We start from the raw sequence: 16,656 nt of genomic DNA, 5'->3' as shown, positions 1-16,656 counted from the left end.
GATCCATCAACCAGAGATTGAAATCTTACGCTTTGCCCTCCCTTCGTCGCCCGTGACGCTGTCAGTTGGTGCCTCGTCTCGTCGCCCTTGACGCCATGGCTGAGCTCGTAGCGGGTCGGATCCACCCGTCTTTGTTTGGATATATTCTGAATCCACCAAACCCGATCCAAAAACAACTAGCAATTGCTAAATCTAATATCCATTTTTATCTTTAGCAAATATTAAATTTATTTTAAAATTAATAAAACATTTAATTGATAGTTAAAAAATCTTTTTTATCTATTATTAAAAACCTACTTTATAAAAGAAAAACCAAGAAAAGTAATAAAAATAAATTGTAGGACTAAGATGAAATCAACCACCATTTTTTCTGTACACTCCCTCAAATATTCGAATTCAATCAAATGCTAGGGACTGGGCATTTCGAAAAATCTTGGGTTTATTTCAAATTTTTTCTCAAACATGAAAATGTTAAAATAACATTTGGATTTTGATAAATTTTGTTGTTCATATCGGCGCTCGCCGGCCGTCAACCCGCCGCCGCCGCCGACGCTGACGCGACGCCTCCTCCTCCAGTCCTCCTCCTCTCGATCAAATCAACCCACGAAGGTGGTGGAGGCCAAGGAATCTAACGGCGAACAACATTACCAAGAATTTCCTGATTCCAATTCGTTTTGCCTTTCCCAATTCCAATTTCTCCGAAAAGATCGCGCCTTTGGTACATGCGCCGCCTCCCTCCTTCATGGATCTCCAAATTCTAGACGATGTCGCTCTTCCCACTCTCCCTTGCCCCTGCGCGTGCCCCTTCTGCTGCCGCCCCTCCTCCGGGTCCTTCCGCCGTTCCGTCAAGCGCCGCCTCTTTGAAGAGGACACCGCCGTTACGCCTTCTGCTTCCTCCTTCTGTACCGATGTTGTTTCCGCCCGGGTGGAGGTCGAGAACGAGGTGGCCGCTCTGCGGGAAGCGGTGGCGAGGCAGCAGCAGACGATCCAGGAGTTGTGTGCGGAGCTCGATGAGGAGCGCAGCGCCGCGGCATCCGCCGCGAGCGAGGCCATGTCGATGATTATCCGCCTCCAGCGCGAGAAGGCGGAGACCCAGATGGAGGCCCGTCAGTTCAAGCGCTTCGCCGAGGAGAAGATGGACCACGACCAGCAGGAGATGCTTATCCTCGAAGACCTCCTCTTCAAGCGCGACGAGGTCATCGACTCCATCACGCTTCAGCTCCAGGCTTACCGGGAGCACCTCAGTAGCTATGGCGTCGACCTTGAAGCCATCGACGCCGACGTCTCTTTCACCCATGCCGGCAGCGCGGTGCAGGCTCCTCAATTCGACGGCCTACCGACCTTTGTTTACCCTCCTGTAAAGTGCACCACACCGAATGACATCGAAGGCGAAGATGGCTATGAGACTGCCGATCGCCAAAAGTACGAGTTTGGGAAGACACCAAATGCCAAAGAGGATCTCGAGAATCTAGAGCAGCGAATTTGCGAGCTCGAAGCGTCTCCAGGCGCCGCCAATCTTGTTGACAAGGACATCATCGAGGAGTTGCCATGGCAATCTGGTCACTTCTGGCAATCATCTGCTGATCGCCATGCCTCGGGTTCAGGCAAGAATTCACAAGATATTAGAAATGGGGAAGAATCTCCTGCCTTAACTGGCACACACGCAGATGATGGTGGTGCTTTTGACAATCTGAGCGATCGGGTGTACACTATTGATGCTGTGCATGGAAATCAAATGCTTGGTGTTGCTGAGGATTGTGAGAATGTGCCAAATGTGGAAGAGAAGATACCACATATGAATGGAGAAGTAGTTGGGCATCCAGAGATTGAGAAGCTTTGCATGAGGCTACAGGCCCTTGAGGTGGACAGGGAGTCGATGAGGCAGGCCATTGTTTCCATGCGAACCGAGAAGGCACAGCTGCTGTTATTGAGAGAGATAGCACAGCAACTTTCTAAAGAGGCACCGCCGGAAAGGAGGATGCTCAAGAAGAAAGCTTCAACTGCTAATTCCTACCTTCTATCATTTCTTAAGGTATACTTTCAGAACTATTGGATCAAATTCATGTTTTTTTTTCTTTTGCATATACTCACTAACTAATAGCATTGGCGGTTTCGTGGTGACACTTGACACACAAGTTTGTAACATAATAAATACTTTGCTGATAGAAAATGATACCGTAGTATCGGAAGCTTCAAAGGGGGAAGTAGATGACATATTGGTGTTTAAACAATTGAATTGTACTGACAAAACTTTGTCCCATCATTGATTAACTAATAGCATTGGTGGTTTTGTTCTATACCTGAAGCACAAGTTTAAAAACATGGTTGTGGATAGAAAATGAAACCTTACTATTCGAAGCATCAATTAGGAAGTAGAGAAAGCATTTTATGTTTAAAGAATTGAAACAATCAACTTTTTCCCATCATTGATAACTATGAACGGATACTACGCCTTAAAAAAGAAGATATAAATTTCTGAAGAAGATTATACAAGTTAGATTAAACTATGTCGGATGTAGATTTAAAGTCTATTAGTTAACACAGCTGCAAAACTAGCATTAGCTGGTAGAACTAGTTTCTTGTCTGTGAGACTGATTACTCTTTCAGATTCAATACTGGTAGATTTGTTCAGGATTCTTGCAAATCATTGTGCAATCTGTCTGCCCCCAATACATTAGATATTTTAGCGAGCAATGAGGAAATTTACAACATGACCACTCTTTTCTACTATTAATCCATCACTAGATAAGAGTCACCACTCAGTTTTGAATTATGTAATGCATATCTTATGCTGTTGGATGTTCTGACTGAGAATAGGCTCCATTTCTTCTTCATGAATTACATGATTCTTATCCTGGATGTTCTTGATATCAATGTCTATATCAACATTTTGAACTTTGATACTTTGCTTTTCAAGTGAAACACCGAATGCGCGTCTAACTGTTTGATCAATGTTTTTCATGTGATTGAATGGAATGCTATGCATGCTGAACAAATTTTGTCAACATTATTGCCTCGAGTATTTCTGCCTAAGGGCTGCTAGTGCTATCTGTTACATAGCTCTCCAGTGCTGCATTTATTAATTTTCTTCATAGTTTCATTGCTTTCTTTCCTTTTTGAGATAGTAAAAGAATACTTCAAGTTCCTCAACAAATTGTGGAATGCATTAACAGATGTTATACCAGAATATCTAGATATTGCTGTTATGGTGGCTTAGATATCGCCTCTTTTAGTCCTTATTGATTGACTGACCAAGATCATCCTTCTTCAATCAAAGATCTTTAAAAGGATAACATCTTTGGCATAGTGGTTCTTGTATTCATTAGATTAAGGTTTGTCTCATCTCAATTTTTCAGTTGATATGGGCATTTATCCTATGGAAAAAGAAAGCCTCGCGAATCAGGTATCGAAATTCTAGTACCTTTTGTTTCTCATCGTTGTTTTTTCTGTTTTTGCCATGGTTCTTCAATCTCAAATCCCTCTCAGGCACACCTTTGGGTCATCAAATAACAACGTCGGTTTGATGCTTCTTTTGGACAAAACTCCCCAAATTAGACAATGCAGTAGCCGTGCCGCAAGAACACATGCCTGATGAGGCTCACAACTACTCCGATCGAATCTGTCTTCGTTTGAAGTGAATAAGAATAATGTAAGAAACACAATGTGGATCGATCTTCCAGTTGTGCAGTCTCATAGGAGGACTGTTTTTTAGTTCCTCTTGTAATTACCCTGTTTTTCATGAACTTGTACAGGTGGAATTGTTCCTTTGATTCTTGAGATTGACTCTGTTAAAACTTATTTTGGCTTGAAATCTACGATTCAATGCATTCATTGTCTGTTCATTCATTTTTTTTCCACAGATTTTGATTGCATTTGATTGATCTATAGCAATTCAGTTATATATAAATTGGCCAGTTCATCCTCTTTTTTTTTAATGCTCTGAGAAAGGGAAATTTATTACTATTTTTTATTTAGTTATAATATTTAAATTACCTTCTTGCCCTCAGTAACGTATTCAATTTCACTCCATCACCAAGCGAGGGTGCGTTGGTCATTTCACAATGCCCGGGTAATTCTTTACCCGTTTCATGAAAAATTATGCTCTCCACTCATCAAAGCGGTGCAAAAGTGGGTAGTCAAAAACGTACGCAAACAGAGTTTCGATTAGGAGCTGGCGAGCGAGTTCTCGACCTACTCCCAGCGGGTCCCATTTAAGACTCCGAAGTACTTGCCAATGAAATTGAAGGAAGTTTAAGGTATGCTTTTGGGTAATAGTGTAAGAGAAGTAACTAGATGATCCCGGCGAAGTCTTTGTAATTCTAAAACTTGCCTTGTTCGAACTCGCTTCTCTCGATCCCGATCGAATCCCTTGACCTCCCTTCCCCTCCTTCCCCGCTCGATCGCCTCCGGACGAGAAGAGATCGACGAAATCGATCGAATCGAGCATGGAGAGCTCTCGCTGTGTGGGGCTAATGGTGGTCGTCGCGGTCTCGGCCACCGTCTCAGTCTTCGCCCTCGAAGTCCACAAGCGCCTCGCCTCCTACTTCATCCGGAAGCTCGAATCCGAGATCGGTACGCTTGTTTCACATGCATTTCGAGTTTTGACTTTCTGTTCTCGATCGAGATTTCAACCAGGCCGCACCAATTGATTGTGTGTGTGTGTGCGCGCGCGATTCCTTTTTTTGTCGATTCAAATGATGAAAACGTAGTCTTTGGTTAGGCCGAGCGAACAACAGGGGAAAGAAGAAGGTGACGTTTGCGCCCGACGTGGTCGAGCCATCGTCGGACAGCAAGGAGTACCGGCGGCGGTGGCGCAGCCGTCGCCGGCCCGACTCCGGCTGAGATGGCCGGCGATTTGGTTGCTTGTAACGAATTTTTTTGGGGGAAACGCAGTAGTAATGTTTGTTTATATCGATCCAATTTCACCTGAATCATACTTTAAGATCGATACAGAAAAAAAAAAACAAACTCAACAAAATTCTGTTCGAAGTTGATAATTTGAGGTTTGCACCTGTTTTGTCTTCTCCTGTTATTTTTGATAAGCTGGAATCTTTCTTTTTTTATTTCAGTTTGTTTTCTTCTTTGTTTGGTGTCGATGATTAAGAATGGCTTTGTTAGGATCATGAACTAGATGATATTGTTTGAAAACCATGTTTTGAATTCCCATTGTTTATTGACTTTGTGGGAAATCTTTGCAATGTTTGAATTTTTTTTGGTTTAAACGTTGACTAAATTTTATCTATGATTTACTTAAAAACTATCTTTGCACCAGATTTTTTGATAAAAATTTCTGCTTCAATTTTGTCCAAAATTTATGCACAAATGTAGTGGTGTTTTCATAGGTATCTGTTCTTAAAAAATTCTTTTCATTCGATTTTTATTTTTATTTTTTACTTAAAAATATACTTGGGCCATATATTAACAATCTAACTTGGCTAGTATGTTTACTAAAATTTTAGTTTATAAATATAATTTGTTAATTGTATAAAAAAATATTTATTTTTATTATTTTAAAATTTCTATAACGGTAAAACATTTCCGCAAGCATTTATGGGTTGATTTCTAATTATAATGTACTATAGATTAATTATTTTCAGTAATTCTGAAACTTTGATTGTTGAGCATGTGTCATTTGTATTTCTCAATTTACTCTGATAACTAATAGAATCTTTTGGACAGTCAAGCTAGTCACCTCTAAAATTAGTTGGTTTGAAAAAATTAGATATTTAAATTATTTTAAAAAATAATTAATTGATTGTGTTTATTTTTTTAATAAATTTAAAAAAAAGTGAAATATATAAGAAAATTAAAAATATTAATATTAATGTTAAAAATACCAAATATATATAAAAAGGAACAAGTTAGGATTATATTTTTAAAATTTTTTTTATTTTAAAACATTATATATTTTTATTTTAAAAATTTGTAGGTCATGCCCAATCTAGGCCCATATCCAGTACCTATCAGCGTCGCGTGCGACCCAATTTATTGGGTTGAGCGAGTGACAAGTGTGTTTGATGGTGCTATATCATATCATTTAAAAAAAAAAGAATAGTCTACATTTGAGGTTGAGATTATATTTGATTTATTTATTAACCCAAATTAAAAAAATTGAAAGAAGTTAATAAAAGTCACTAGTGGAGTCGGAGTTAGATTCATTATCCACCAATTAAAATTCAACAAATTAAAGAATATCTTTACATGGAATATTAAAAAAAATTAACCAAATGCAAAATGATGCACCGTCCAAACAAATGGGCTATGATGTCTAACTAACTTATCAATTTACTAATTAACTAATTAATTAGTTATAATTAGATGCCAAGTGGCTCATTGGAGGCCTCCAATGTTTATTAGGATATCGAAGCATTGGATTGGGAGGTAATGATATCTTTGTGCATTTTGTCTTGTGCGATTGTCCATGATAGAATATTTTGAATGTTTGAAATAGTATATAGTAGTTTTTTTATTTTTTATTTATGATTTTAAGATTTTTTTAAGTTTAGTGATTGAGTTATAGTATTAAGTAAAAAAATTAATTTTTAAATTTTTTATTTGGCATACTCTATAAATATTTAAATTTTTTATTTAATATTCAACTTTTAAATTCTTTAAAAAGAAAAATTCATGTGAATATATTTGTAAATAAAAAATGATAGCATTTGACTTATTCTCTGTTTTTTTTTTGTTAGAAGTTTTGACATGATATTCTTTAATGGCCAATTAATGTTACATTCATGAGGGCCTTCACTTGCTCATCTTCCAATGCTCTAAACGTAGGGAAGACAAGTAGAAAGCACCAAATGGCATCAAGGCACACACTTCAACAAAGCAATTTAATGATGAGACCACAAAGTTTTAATGTGCAAATAGGTTTGTGAAAATGATACTTTTTATTTTAAATTTTACAGAAAATAAAAAATTTAGGAAAAAAAAGATTAAAATTGTTTTATTATATGTTAGAATGTTTTGACTAAGCTCGACCTCAAAATATTTTAGATGAAAATCTTAAAATAAAAGGGCATAATTGGAAAAAAGTCCAGAGCAATTTTTGTGAAACAGAGATGTTATCCAATTTCAGGGGCGAATCTGTCAAATAGGAGCTCACGGTTCCGTCGCCGTTAAGTCGAATCTCCGTTAGACGATCAGAAACAACCGCCCACTTCATTTATTTATATATTTCCTCTCCTGCCCAGAACCCAGAGCAAGCTTCGCATATTCACTGCCTCTGGTTTCCTCTCTCTCTCTCCCTCGATTCCTCGATCTCTCCCCAAATCTTTATCCAAATCCTTCTCCACGCCAAGGCGGCGTCTTGCTTCGCCTCCGAGGGCTCATTTTGGCGCCGATTCGACGTTCCTGCGGGCGGTCGAGGTGTTTCGTGCCCGCTTGTTGCATTGTGGGCGCTGAGGGGGTTGGATCGAGATGGCGTCGAGGATGATGCGGTGGCGGCCTTGGCTGCCGCCGCTGTCGAGGAAGTTTAGGGTGAAGCTGGTGGTGAGGAGGGTCGAAGGAGTCGGCGATGGGGATGAGGCGGAGGCGGCTGCGGGGAGGAAGATGGCCGTGGAGGTGAGGTGGAAGGGGCCGAAGCTGGCGCTGAGATCGCTGCGGAGGACGGTGAAGAAGAACCGGACGAAGGAGGAGGAGGTCGGCGATGGCGGCGTGGTGGTGTGGAATGAGGAGTTTCAGACCCTCTGTACCTTGACGGCGCACAGGGAGAACGATTTCTATCCGTGGGAGGTCGTATTCACCGCGTTCAATGTGAGTCATAATAGGACATGGAAGCCCTATTTTTCTGTAGTTTTATGCTACGCTGCAGTAGTACCTCGGTGTGCGTGCTATGAATCTTTGCGATCGACATTTTTTTTTGGTTTGCCAGTGATTATTTGTTACGGAGGTTTTTTTTTTCTTCTGAGATCTCTTGACGTTTATATGACTTCTTTTTGGCGTTCTTTTGTTGATTTTCTTCTTGTTTGTTTTATTTCATCAGATAGCTTCTGATTACTGTTGGTTTAGGCTGGTCAGGTTTGTGACCTTTTCTGAAAGTACGTTCTTATCTGCTTTCGAGAAAATTTTTAAGTACTTTTGTATCTTTTCATGTTCAATTTTAAGTACTATTTTCACGTGGATGGAGCCTAATGTCTCGTATAACCGACTCTATTTAGTGTGATAAAACCGACTCCATTTAGTGGGAAAAAAGTTTGCTTTTCTTGGCTGTAGTTGTTGTAACTACTTTTCTTCTAGGAATGTTGGACCACTTCCTTGCTTTTCTGTTGTTTGCAGATCTCTTGAGAGAGAAAAAAGTTATTTTTCTTGAATTTAACTTGGGGTATGACATAGGCCAGTGGCCAATGGTGGCCTTTCTCTCACTTCCTGATGAATTATTTGATTATTGATCTCTTTAGCAGAAGTAAATGTGTTTGTAATTTCTGTTTTTATCTCAGAGATGCACAATCGTTTTGTTTCAAAAGTCAACTCAATTTGTTTCATTAGTTCTATCTCCAATTGCAGCTTTAGTTTGATTTATTCCTTAATGAGAAGTCTATCTGCCTCTTTGCATGTTTTTTCCTGATATATAAAATGGTTCACATGATTTGTAACTTTATCTATGATTAGCAAGAAAATGTGTTGTGATAAAGTTGTGATGAACTTAAATTCTGAACAATCAACATAGCAGAGATAACACATACTTCACTAGATAAATTAGATGCTATGAACTGCTCTTTCAATATGATTATACCATATGTAGCTATTTTTATCTGGCTATCGATCAGTTTTACCCAAACTTATTTTGTTATCTTCCTTCTCTTCGTTTTATAGTTGCAGTATATCAATGTTTGGGAAAAGTGTTTTCTGTTATTTGTTCAATTGCATTTTGTAAGGAGGAAGTAAATTGATTTCATTTTGATGTAGGGTTCAAACCAAAGCGCAAAGACCAAACCATCTGTGCTTGGAGGGGCTTTACTCAACGTATCGGAATTCACATCTGCGGAGCAGGAGATTGAACTCCACATTCCATTGTTTCTTCCTGGTGCCGCTGAGTCTACTTTGTCGCTTCATGTATGTTGACTCGTATGCTATTTGTTTTTTTTTTTTCTCTCCCTTTAGTGAGCATCCTGCTGTGCAAGACACCATTTTCTGAACATTCTGGCTTCCTTGCCATGGCCACAACCACACCTCATTTTTGTCGTCTACGAATCCTTTTCGTACTGACTTAATCACACATTTGACATAAACCTAAGTCACACTATGAATCTTTACTTAATTCAAGCATGCAACTCACAAAGATGTTCATTTTGCAGTTGGCACTCAGTATGTTGGAATTGAGATCTTCACAAGATTCTTCTGTTATGGTCCAGAATTCACTGAGGGGTACATCCTCACCTCAGTCAGGAGATGTTAATGTCATTCCTCCTGAGAAAGAAGAGCTTTCTGCACTAAAAGCCGGATTGAGAAAGGTGAAAATTTTAACAGAAATTGTGTCTGCTCGGAAATTTAAAAAGGCATGCCCAGACGACAATGGTAGTGAGGGGAAGTGCTCTGCTAGGAGTGATGATATAGAATACGGTTATCCATTTGACACAGATTCTCTTGATGATCTTGATGAAGTGGAAGACATCAAAGAGGATATTAATGCCAGGAATTCATTCAGTTATGGCACATTAGCTTCTGTTAATAATTTTGGATATGAGATGAAGATATATGCAGAAAATGAGGATTCTGTCTACTACAATCACCGGAGATCAGATGTAGGTTGTTCTCATGCGGAAGATAAATTGTCATCCATTCCTGAATTTTCTATGTCAAAGAGGAGATTTCTTCCATGGAAAAAGAGGAAATTGAGTTTCAGGTCTCCTAAATCCAAAGGGGAACCATTGCTCAAGAAAGCAAATGAAGAGGGAGGGGATGACATTGACTATGATCGACGGCTACTGAGTTCCTCGGATGAATCACTCTCTGGCAGTGTAAGCATCGCATACCACATTAATCTGTTTGTAAATCATTGTTATGTTTCTTTTGATTCTTATATGTGTTGCCTTTATCTGTTCCGATTGAGAGATCATTTGATAGTAAATCATGTTGTATCTTCAACTTCTCTTTCAAAGTTTATCAAACTCAACTAGGTGTCCATAAATACCATATCTTCACTCCATGTATCCTAAATTCCAGTCAGCCGAAAGTTCAATTTGATCTGAGCTACTCATTGTCAAATGTTCATATAACAGTCATAATTGGGCATAGAAATTCTCTTGGTTCCAAGTGTAGGACAAATTATTTACATTAAATGCTCGTTCTCCAACTCAAAGTTGTATTTGTATTTGCTTTCTCTTTTAATTTTAATCCGTTAACTAATTGAAAATGTTGTGGTGCTTTTCTTGTAGAGGCACAATGGGGATGATGGACGAGCTGTGAACCGAGAGTCGGTATCAGATTTTGGTGATGACTGCTTTGTGATAGGAAGCTGGGAATCAAAAGATCTAGTTAGTCGAGACGGGCACATGAAGCTTACCGCTGATGTTTTCTTCGCATCCATTGATCAGAGAAGTGAGCGAGCATCCGGTGAGAGTGCATGCACAGCTCTTGTGGCTGTTGTTGCCGACTGGTTTCATAAGAACCAGAACATGATGCCGATCAGGTCTCAGTTTGATAGCCTAATCCGAGAAGGCTCTCTCGAATGGAGAAACCTCTGTGAAAACTGCATCTATCAGGAGTGTTTCCCTGACAAGCATTTTGACATAGAGACAGTTCTTCAAGCTCAGATTCGGCCACTTTCTGTCGTGCCAACGAAATCTTTCATTGGATTCTTTCATCCTGAAGACACCGACAACAACACTGACTTCGACTTTTTGAGTGAAGCTATGTCTTTTGACAGCATCTGGGATGAAATCAGTCGAACAGGATGGAACAGCACAAGCAATGCAGAACCTCAGCTATATATTGTAAGCTGGAACGATCACTTTTTTATCCTGAAGGTTGAGCATGATGCTTATTATATAATCGACACTCTCGGTGAGCGTCTATACGAGGGCTGTCAACAGGCTTACATCCTCAAGTTCGACGACAGAACATGTATCAACCGGGTTTCTATTGCGACCGAGGATGCTACTGCATCTGAGAATAAGGACCAAGAAAAGAGAAACACTGCAGTGGAAGGGGAACTTTTATGCCGGGGAAAGGAGTCATGCAAGGAGTACCTTAAGAGCTTCCTGGCCTCAATTCCAATCCGGGAACTGCAAGCCGATATTAAGAAAGGTCGTACATCATCAACTCCATTGCATCAATGCCTGCAGATCGAGTTCCACTTCACTGAGTTGGTCAGTGCCCATAGCTCAGATGGTCTATCAACGACGCCACCGGAGAGTCTCCTCGAGCTCCCTTGGCAAGTTCAACCAGCTGCAGCATTTGCACCTGCATCTCTTGTTGTTGCCTAGCATCCATTAGGTCTTTTTGGTAAAGCATTGCCGGCTTTCGATTCGCGAAGGCCGTTCGGTCGAAGAACGGCACGGCGAAGATCCCCTTCTCCTTTGCCAATGCCTCTCTTGATATCAACTAACTATAGGGACTTCTTTTGTAAAAGAAGTGCTCAATGCCTTGTATCGACTGACTTGTTGGTTTTCTGGTATGCTTACTGAACTGAGTTCAATTGGAGTACCAGCACCAAATGAACTGCTGTAATTTTATATTATTATTATTATTATTATTTTAATTATTATTATTATATTAGATTTAAAATAAAGTATGAAGATTGTGTAATTAATATAGATTTGTATAATTAATCTCCACCGGGAGGATTTCATTTCCACAAAGATGGGAAGGTGTGACCCATGTCGTGTGCTAATTCGTTTTCGTTTCTATTTATTTTTATTTTTATTTTTACGGAGTGGATAATGCTTCCCTCCGAAAGATATGCAAAACGTCACGTGTCACCCGTCAACTACCGCTAACGCCGTCACGTTAATCACCTTCGCACGTGCCGACTTCCGGCATCGAGCATGGTAGTTCCTTCGATCCGCTGCGCGAGCCTTTCTTAGGAAGGTTTGTAAGCGTGATTTCTATTGGGTTTACAGATGGGTCCCATTGTGAGTTGCCAATGATGTGTGATGTTTTGATGTACTGAGACAAGGGAGAACAGGGGATTGGACATTAGATGCGAGGGCGAAAGTTCGAATTCAACGGGAGTTCCGCCGTTTACTTTGACGACGTTTGGACTTCAGAGGCGGTGCGGATACGCGCTCTGTTGAATCTTCCCCCTTTCCTATTTCCAACTATTTTCTGCTTCTTCGTCGCGAATTCGTCGGCGAATTCCGGAGCTGGAAGAAGAATTGAGATGGCGGAGCAGGAGGAGATGAAAGGCGGAGAGGTTACGCCGGAGAAGGCGGCGGGCGAGGCGGAGGCCGTCTCCGTCGAGCTCACGGCGCCCGCGGGTTGGACCAAGAAGGTTTTTTCTCTCTCTCTCTCTGAGGAACTCCCGATCTCTTCTCGGCGTTGCTCTTCTTGTTTGCAATTCTGCTCCATTCGCTTTATCGTGCCCTTAATTTGTTCTGCTTGTTGCTGTTAGTTGCAATTGTGTGCTCAGGTAATTGGTCGATTCTGTGGTGCGCATTCTAGGGTTTTCGCTTCATGGTGGCTTGCTTATTTGTATTAGCAGTAGGGTGTTTTAGGGTTTTTGAGCAGGGTGAATTTAGTGATTGAGCATGGTGGTCTGCTTGTTCTTCTAGGACTAGTGGATTGGTATAACATAGCCTAGGGTTTTGTGCATATCTGATTTGCTTGCAATCATCAGAAGGAAAAAGGTTCATCTGACATATTGGAATTAGCATTGTGAAAAACAGGATGGCTTTAATTTTATTGGTAAAAAGGAGATCCTTGTCCTTCCAAATACAGTTAGATACTTCAGTTTTTTGCTAAGTTTGATCTCTTACTAACCTCCCTTTTTAACTGTAGCATTGGTCATAGATGCATACTGAAAGTTTGGTTCGACGTGAAACTTCCTCATGTGCATGATTTAGTTTAACAAAGCATTAGATATATTGATTTGGAGAAGAAGATTAACATCTACACATTATTCACATGTAATCTATTAGATGCATGCCAGATGTTATGTTCATTTTGCAATTGTATTCTATATATACTGTTAAAGAAAAGATTTGTCAACCTTTATACAAAACAATTAGACAATACAATAATAGAAAAGAGGTTAATTTGATATGAATATGTTCAAAGATAGATTCTACATAGTTAGACAAGTTGAATAGGTTGGACTTGAAGATTTGAGAGGGACAGATGGAGATTGAATAAAATTCTATTTAACATAATCAAAAGCAATTTAAAAGATCTGGATAGAACTTGCTATGTGACTTGATTGTCAATAGCTGAATAAATCATAACTTGTTACTATTTTTTTTACTGGTTTTTGAATCGACAAGTCTTTGGACAAATTAACAATTTTGTTGCATCTTTTTGACCAAAGAGATTTATGATTTGAGTCAATTTATTCTATAGATTCAATCGTTTATTATGAGTATTAGTTTTCTAGTCATATTGTGGTACGTCTAAGTGACTTTGTTTTATGTTATTATTTTCAATTGTCCTAGTTATATTTGCTTGATAAACACTATTTTCTCTTTTTTATGTTCAATATTTTCTTTTGATCATATAATAATCTATCTTTTCTAAATACACTAAACAGAATATTGTCAATGGCTCCTACTGTATATCACTCTGAAGCTATGTCATTTTTCTTGTTGATCAGTTTATGTTCTTTTTTTATGGTAATAACCTTTTTTATTTAAATTGCACTTGTCATTTTCATACTTTGCAAAAACAGGTTGAAAAATAACTTATGACAGTAGATTTGCATTTACACGGGTTTCCAATTTTCTAGAAAGCATAGCATTCAATTGTGGCCTTTTGCTTCAAACTTACTGAACTGTAAATGCCTATTGACTCTTTAGTTGCAGCAGATTGAATAGTTGCCTTCTTGTACTCTTTTGTTGAAGCTCCATGAACATGAAGTTTAAAGATCTATTTTGGAATACATTGAAGATGGATGTTTGTTGCCCTAACCATTTTTAAGCAATGATATGTAAGCCAGTCTATGCTTGTTAGTTTGTTCTCCTTTTGCTTTCATTCATTAGGCTGAAAGCTGTGTACTGTTTGTTTTCTCCAAACAGTTGAGTGTTGAATAAATATTTCACAATGTTGTACAGAATGAAATCTCTAGTTTCATGGAAGTTGTTGGTACCCATATGTTTGTCCTTTTTTTACCTGAACCTTTTTGTGCTCGGGCAATTAACACAAGCACAGGTTGAGTTTGTTAGTAGAAGAAAGAGTAGTAGACAATAACAACAAACAAACAAATTGATAATCTGAATTATTTGGTGTTGATAAGATGAATATGATATGCCGATGAACATCCTATTGAATTTTCTGCAAACCCATCTTACTACTTCAGTATTCAGATCTGTTAAGCTATTTTTAATTGTGTTTAGTTTTCTTCAGTCTTTCTCTGCCCCTAGTTCCTTGGAGCTTTGAGCTGATTAAGATGACATACAAAAGTGACAATCAATTATATTATATCCTCAAGAAATATGAAACTAGATATCATCTTCCTCTTAAAATCCACTATAATAATTGTTGAGGAACTTATTATAAAGTTCTGAAGTCATAGAAACCATGCACTGTGTTTCATGATATTTCTCCATTAATTGCCTTTAAAGAAATCTGCACTTGGTTCTATCTATGTTTTCTAGTAAGGAGAAAACTTTCACTATTAAAGGTAATGGTTTGTTTTTTTTTTCTCTCCTTTAAAGAATGAATAGTAGAGTTTGTTTGTTCCAACTCCTCAGAGAGGAGTACTGCTAGTGCTTTGTCGCTTGAATAGCATTGGGAGCCATTCCTATTTACTGTGCTTAGCTTCTCTTTGGAAGGAATGTTCTTGTTTTTCCTCTTATTGACCAAGGTAGTATCAGGTTTTGACTATCTATTCCTCTAGAATTTATACAGAGAATTTGCAATAGTATGATTTTTTGGTTCTTTTTTCTGCTGACAAACCGAATGCACCACAACAAATCTCTGTGTTTCTATTGTTATCCTATCCAATTTGAGTAATCTTTTTCTTTGGAATTATCTCTTAATTTGCTACAGTATGCTATGTCATAAATGTATTTGATCATCAAACACTTTACATTTCTTTTTTTGCCACGCTAGTTATATATTTGTCGTGTATGCTAATAGTTCGTGCTGAGTGAGGATGGAACACCAAGAAGGAATGAGATTGTATTCATCTCACCAACTGGGGAGGAGATTAAAAGCAAGAGACAGTTACAGCAATACCTGAAGGCACACCCTGGCGGCCCTCCTTCATCGGAATTTGACTGGAGAACTGGTACATTTTCTCACACATATCATACCTGCTAGCTTACGCGTACGAATCGGCTTCTGCTTCTTTTGCTGAATTGCTTCGATGTCAGGTGACACACCAAGGCGTTCAGCCAGAATCAGGGAGAAAACCAAGGCTGTCGAGACCCCAGAAGATGAGAAGCCTAAAAAGCGAGAAAGAAAATCAAGCTCAAAGAAAGAAGCCAAGGAGAAGGATGCTGAAGGAAATGAAGCTTCCCCTGTGAAAGAGGAGGGTGCTGTCGCAGAAGCTAAAGAGGATGTTACCATGCGAGAAGTTGAAGTACCTGCTGATTTCCAAACTAAAGTAGGTGATGATGCAAACGAAGTCATAGATGAAGTACCTGTTGCTGTCGAAACTAAAGTAGATGATGGTGCAAACAAAGTCATAGATGAAGTGCCTGCTGATGTCGAAACCAAAGATGGTGATGCAAACAAAGTCAAAGATGAAGTGCCTGCTGATGTTGAAACCAAAGTAGATGGTGATGCAAACAAAGCCATAGCTGAGGCTGTTGCTACTGGGGAATCACCGAATGAAAAGAAAGATTCTGTCCTGGAAAGCAATGGAAGTGCCGAAAATAAACCTGAGGCTGTTTCAGAGAATCACAAAGAAGCGACACCCGAAGTTGTACCTACTCCACCTGTAGCAGAGAAACATGATGGAGAGTTTTCAACAGGTAATAGCAAGCACAAGGAAGATGCAGAAGCTGCAGTCCTGTCGGAGCCCTCTTCAACTAGTTGCGGGGAAGCTCAGCATCTGCCCAAAGCTTCTCCTGTTAACTGCTAAAACTTAGATGTTCAGCCATATTATGACCCGTCGCGCCGCATCCTTGGTGAAACCTTTTTTTTCTTCTGTACTAATGAACTTATTGACAGCTAGAGTTGAGTAATCTAGCTGCTCCCAATAACTTGTATTGTATTGAATAGCTGAGACATGTTGCCATGGAAAGTAACATTTGAACAAGTTCTTGTATTATTCACTATGAATGTAGAACCTAATCCTTGACAAATTAGTTAGATGTTGCAACAGGCAATTCCCTGACAAGTTTTAGCCTCATCTTTAGCATCTATGTTCTGATTTAATCTTATGCTCTCAATTTTGTTTTGTGTTGATGCCTAATACTACGATGTTAAAGAAAAATAGCTTGCTTGTGTTTAATTATACCAGCATCATCGACTACATGAATACAACGTGGTGCAATTTTGTTTCTTTATAGGACATGTTAGAGGAATTCAGCAAATTTGTCTCAGTTGCTACAA

At 39.1% G+C, this 16,656-nt stretch overlaps 4 protein-coding genes across 4 annotated transcripts; all 4 read left to right on the top strand.

Annotated features, from left to right (window-relative positions):
- The first annotated feature begins 579 nt into the window (after window positions 1-579).
- LOC141840904 (myosin-binding protein 7-like) lies at window positions 580-3,836 on the top strand. The gene is made up of 3 exons (XM_074728998.1): window positions 580-2,032; window positions 3,357-3,403; window positions 3,487-3,836. Exons 1-3 carry the CDS (start codon window positions 743-745, stop codon window positions 3,590-3,592), a joined length of 1,443 nt encoding a protein of 480 aa, XP_074585099.1. The 5' UTR covers window positions 580-742; the 3' UTR covers window positions 3,593-3,836.
- A 527-nt stretch (window positions 3,837-4,363) lies between these two features.
- On the top strand, window positions 4,364-5,023 carry LOC141839818 (uncharacterized). Its single transcript, XM_074727651.1, has 2 exons — window positions 4,364-4,572; window positions 4,721-5,023. The coding sequence occupies exons 1-2, from the start codon at window positions 4,446-4,448 to the stop codon at window positions 4,840-4,842; spliced, it is 249 nt and encodes an 82-aa protein (XP_074583752.1). The 5' UTR covers window positions 4,364-4,445; the 3' UTR covers window positions 4,843-5,023.
- Window positions 5,024-7,422: 2,399 nt separating this feature from the next.
- LOC141839817 (uncharacterized) lies at window positions 7,423-11,654 on the top strand. The gene is made up of 4 exons (XM_074727650.1): window positions 7,423-7,758; window positions 8,911-9,057; window positions 9,300-9,962; window positions 10,380-11,654. Exons 1-4 carry the CDS (start codon window positions 7,423-7,425, stop codon window positions 11,427-11,429), a joined length of 2,196 nt encoding a protein of 731 aa, XP_074583751.1. The 3' UTR covers window positions 11,430-11,654.
- Window positions 11,655-12,231: 577 nt separating this feature from the next.
- Window positions 12,232-16,409, top strand: LOC141841190 (uncharacterized). Its single transcript, XM_074729322.1, has 3 exons — window positions 12,232-12,436; window positions 15,235-15,385; window positions 15,471-16,409. The coding sequence occupies exons 1-3, from the start codon at window positions 12,326-12,328 to the stop codon at window positions 16,181-16,183; spliced, it is 975 nt and encodes a 324-aa protein (XP_074585423.1). The 5' UTR covers window positions 12,232-12,325; the 3' UTR covers window positions 16,184-16,409.
- Window positions 16,410-16,656: the final 247 nt, after the last annotated feature.

The sequence above is a fragment of the Curcuma longa genome, chromosome 11, assembly GCF_044706935.1.
Source record: "Curcuma longa cultivar G26 ecotype Majalengka, Jawa Barat chromosome 11, ITB_CL_G26_1.1, whole genome shotgun sequence".
Classification (NCBI taxonomy): Eukaryota; Viridiplantae; Streptophyta; class Magnoliopsida; order Zingiberales; family Zingiberaceae; genus Curcuma; species Curcuma longa.
This window is presented reverse-complemented; position numbering and strand designations above follow the sequence as displayed.

Coding starts and splice junctions, on each gene's coding strand:
- LOC141840904 (XM_074728998.1), top strand. CDS start 743: ATGGATCTCCAAATTCTAGACGATGTCGCTCTTCCCACTCTCCCTTGC. Junction 2,033..3,356: donor ACCTTCTATCATTTCTTAAG/GTATACTTTCAG, acceptor TCAATTTTTCAG/TTGATATGGGCATTTATCCT. Junction 3,404..3,486: donor AAGAAAGCCTCGCGAATCAG/GTATCGAAATTC, acceptor AATCCCTCTCAG/GCACACCTTTGGGTCATCAA.
- LOC141839817 (XM_074727650.1), top strand. CDS start 7,423: ATGGCGTCGAGGATGATGCGGTGGCGGCCTTGGCTGCCGCCGCTGTCG. Junction 9,058..9,299: donor AGTCTACTTTGTCGCTTCAT/GTATGTTGACTC, acceptor TTCATTTTGCAG/TTGGCACTCAGTATGTTGGA. Junction 9,963..10,379: donor ATGAATCACTCTCTGGCAGT/GTAAGCATCGCA, acceptor CTTTTCTTGTAG/AGGCACAATGGGGATGATGG.
- LOC141839818 (XM_074727651.1), top strand. CDS start 4,446: ATGGAGAGCTCTCGCTGTGTGGGGCTAATGGTGGTCGTCGCGGTCTCG. Junction 4,573..4,720: donor GAAGCTCGAATCCGAGATCG/GTACGCTTGTTT, acceptor GTCTTTGGTTAG/GCCGAGCGAACAACAGGGGA.
- LOC141841190 (XM_074729322.1), top strand. CDS start 12,326: ATGGCGGAGCAGGAGGAGATGAAAGGCGGAGAGGTTACGCCGGAGAAG. Junction 12,437..15,234: donor CCGCGGGTTGGACCAAGAAG/GTTTTTTCTCTC, acceptor GTATGCTAATAG/TTCGTGCTGAGTGAGGATGG. Junction 15,386..15,470: donor GGAATTTGACTGGAGAACTG/GTACATTTTCTC, acceptor CTTCGATGTCAG/GTGACACACCAAGGCGTTCA.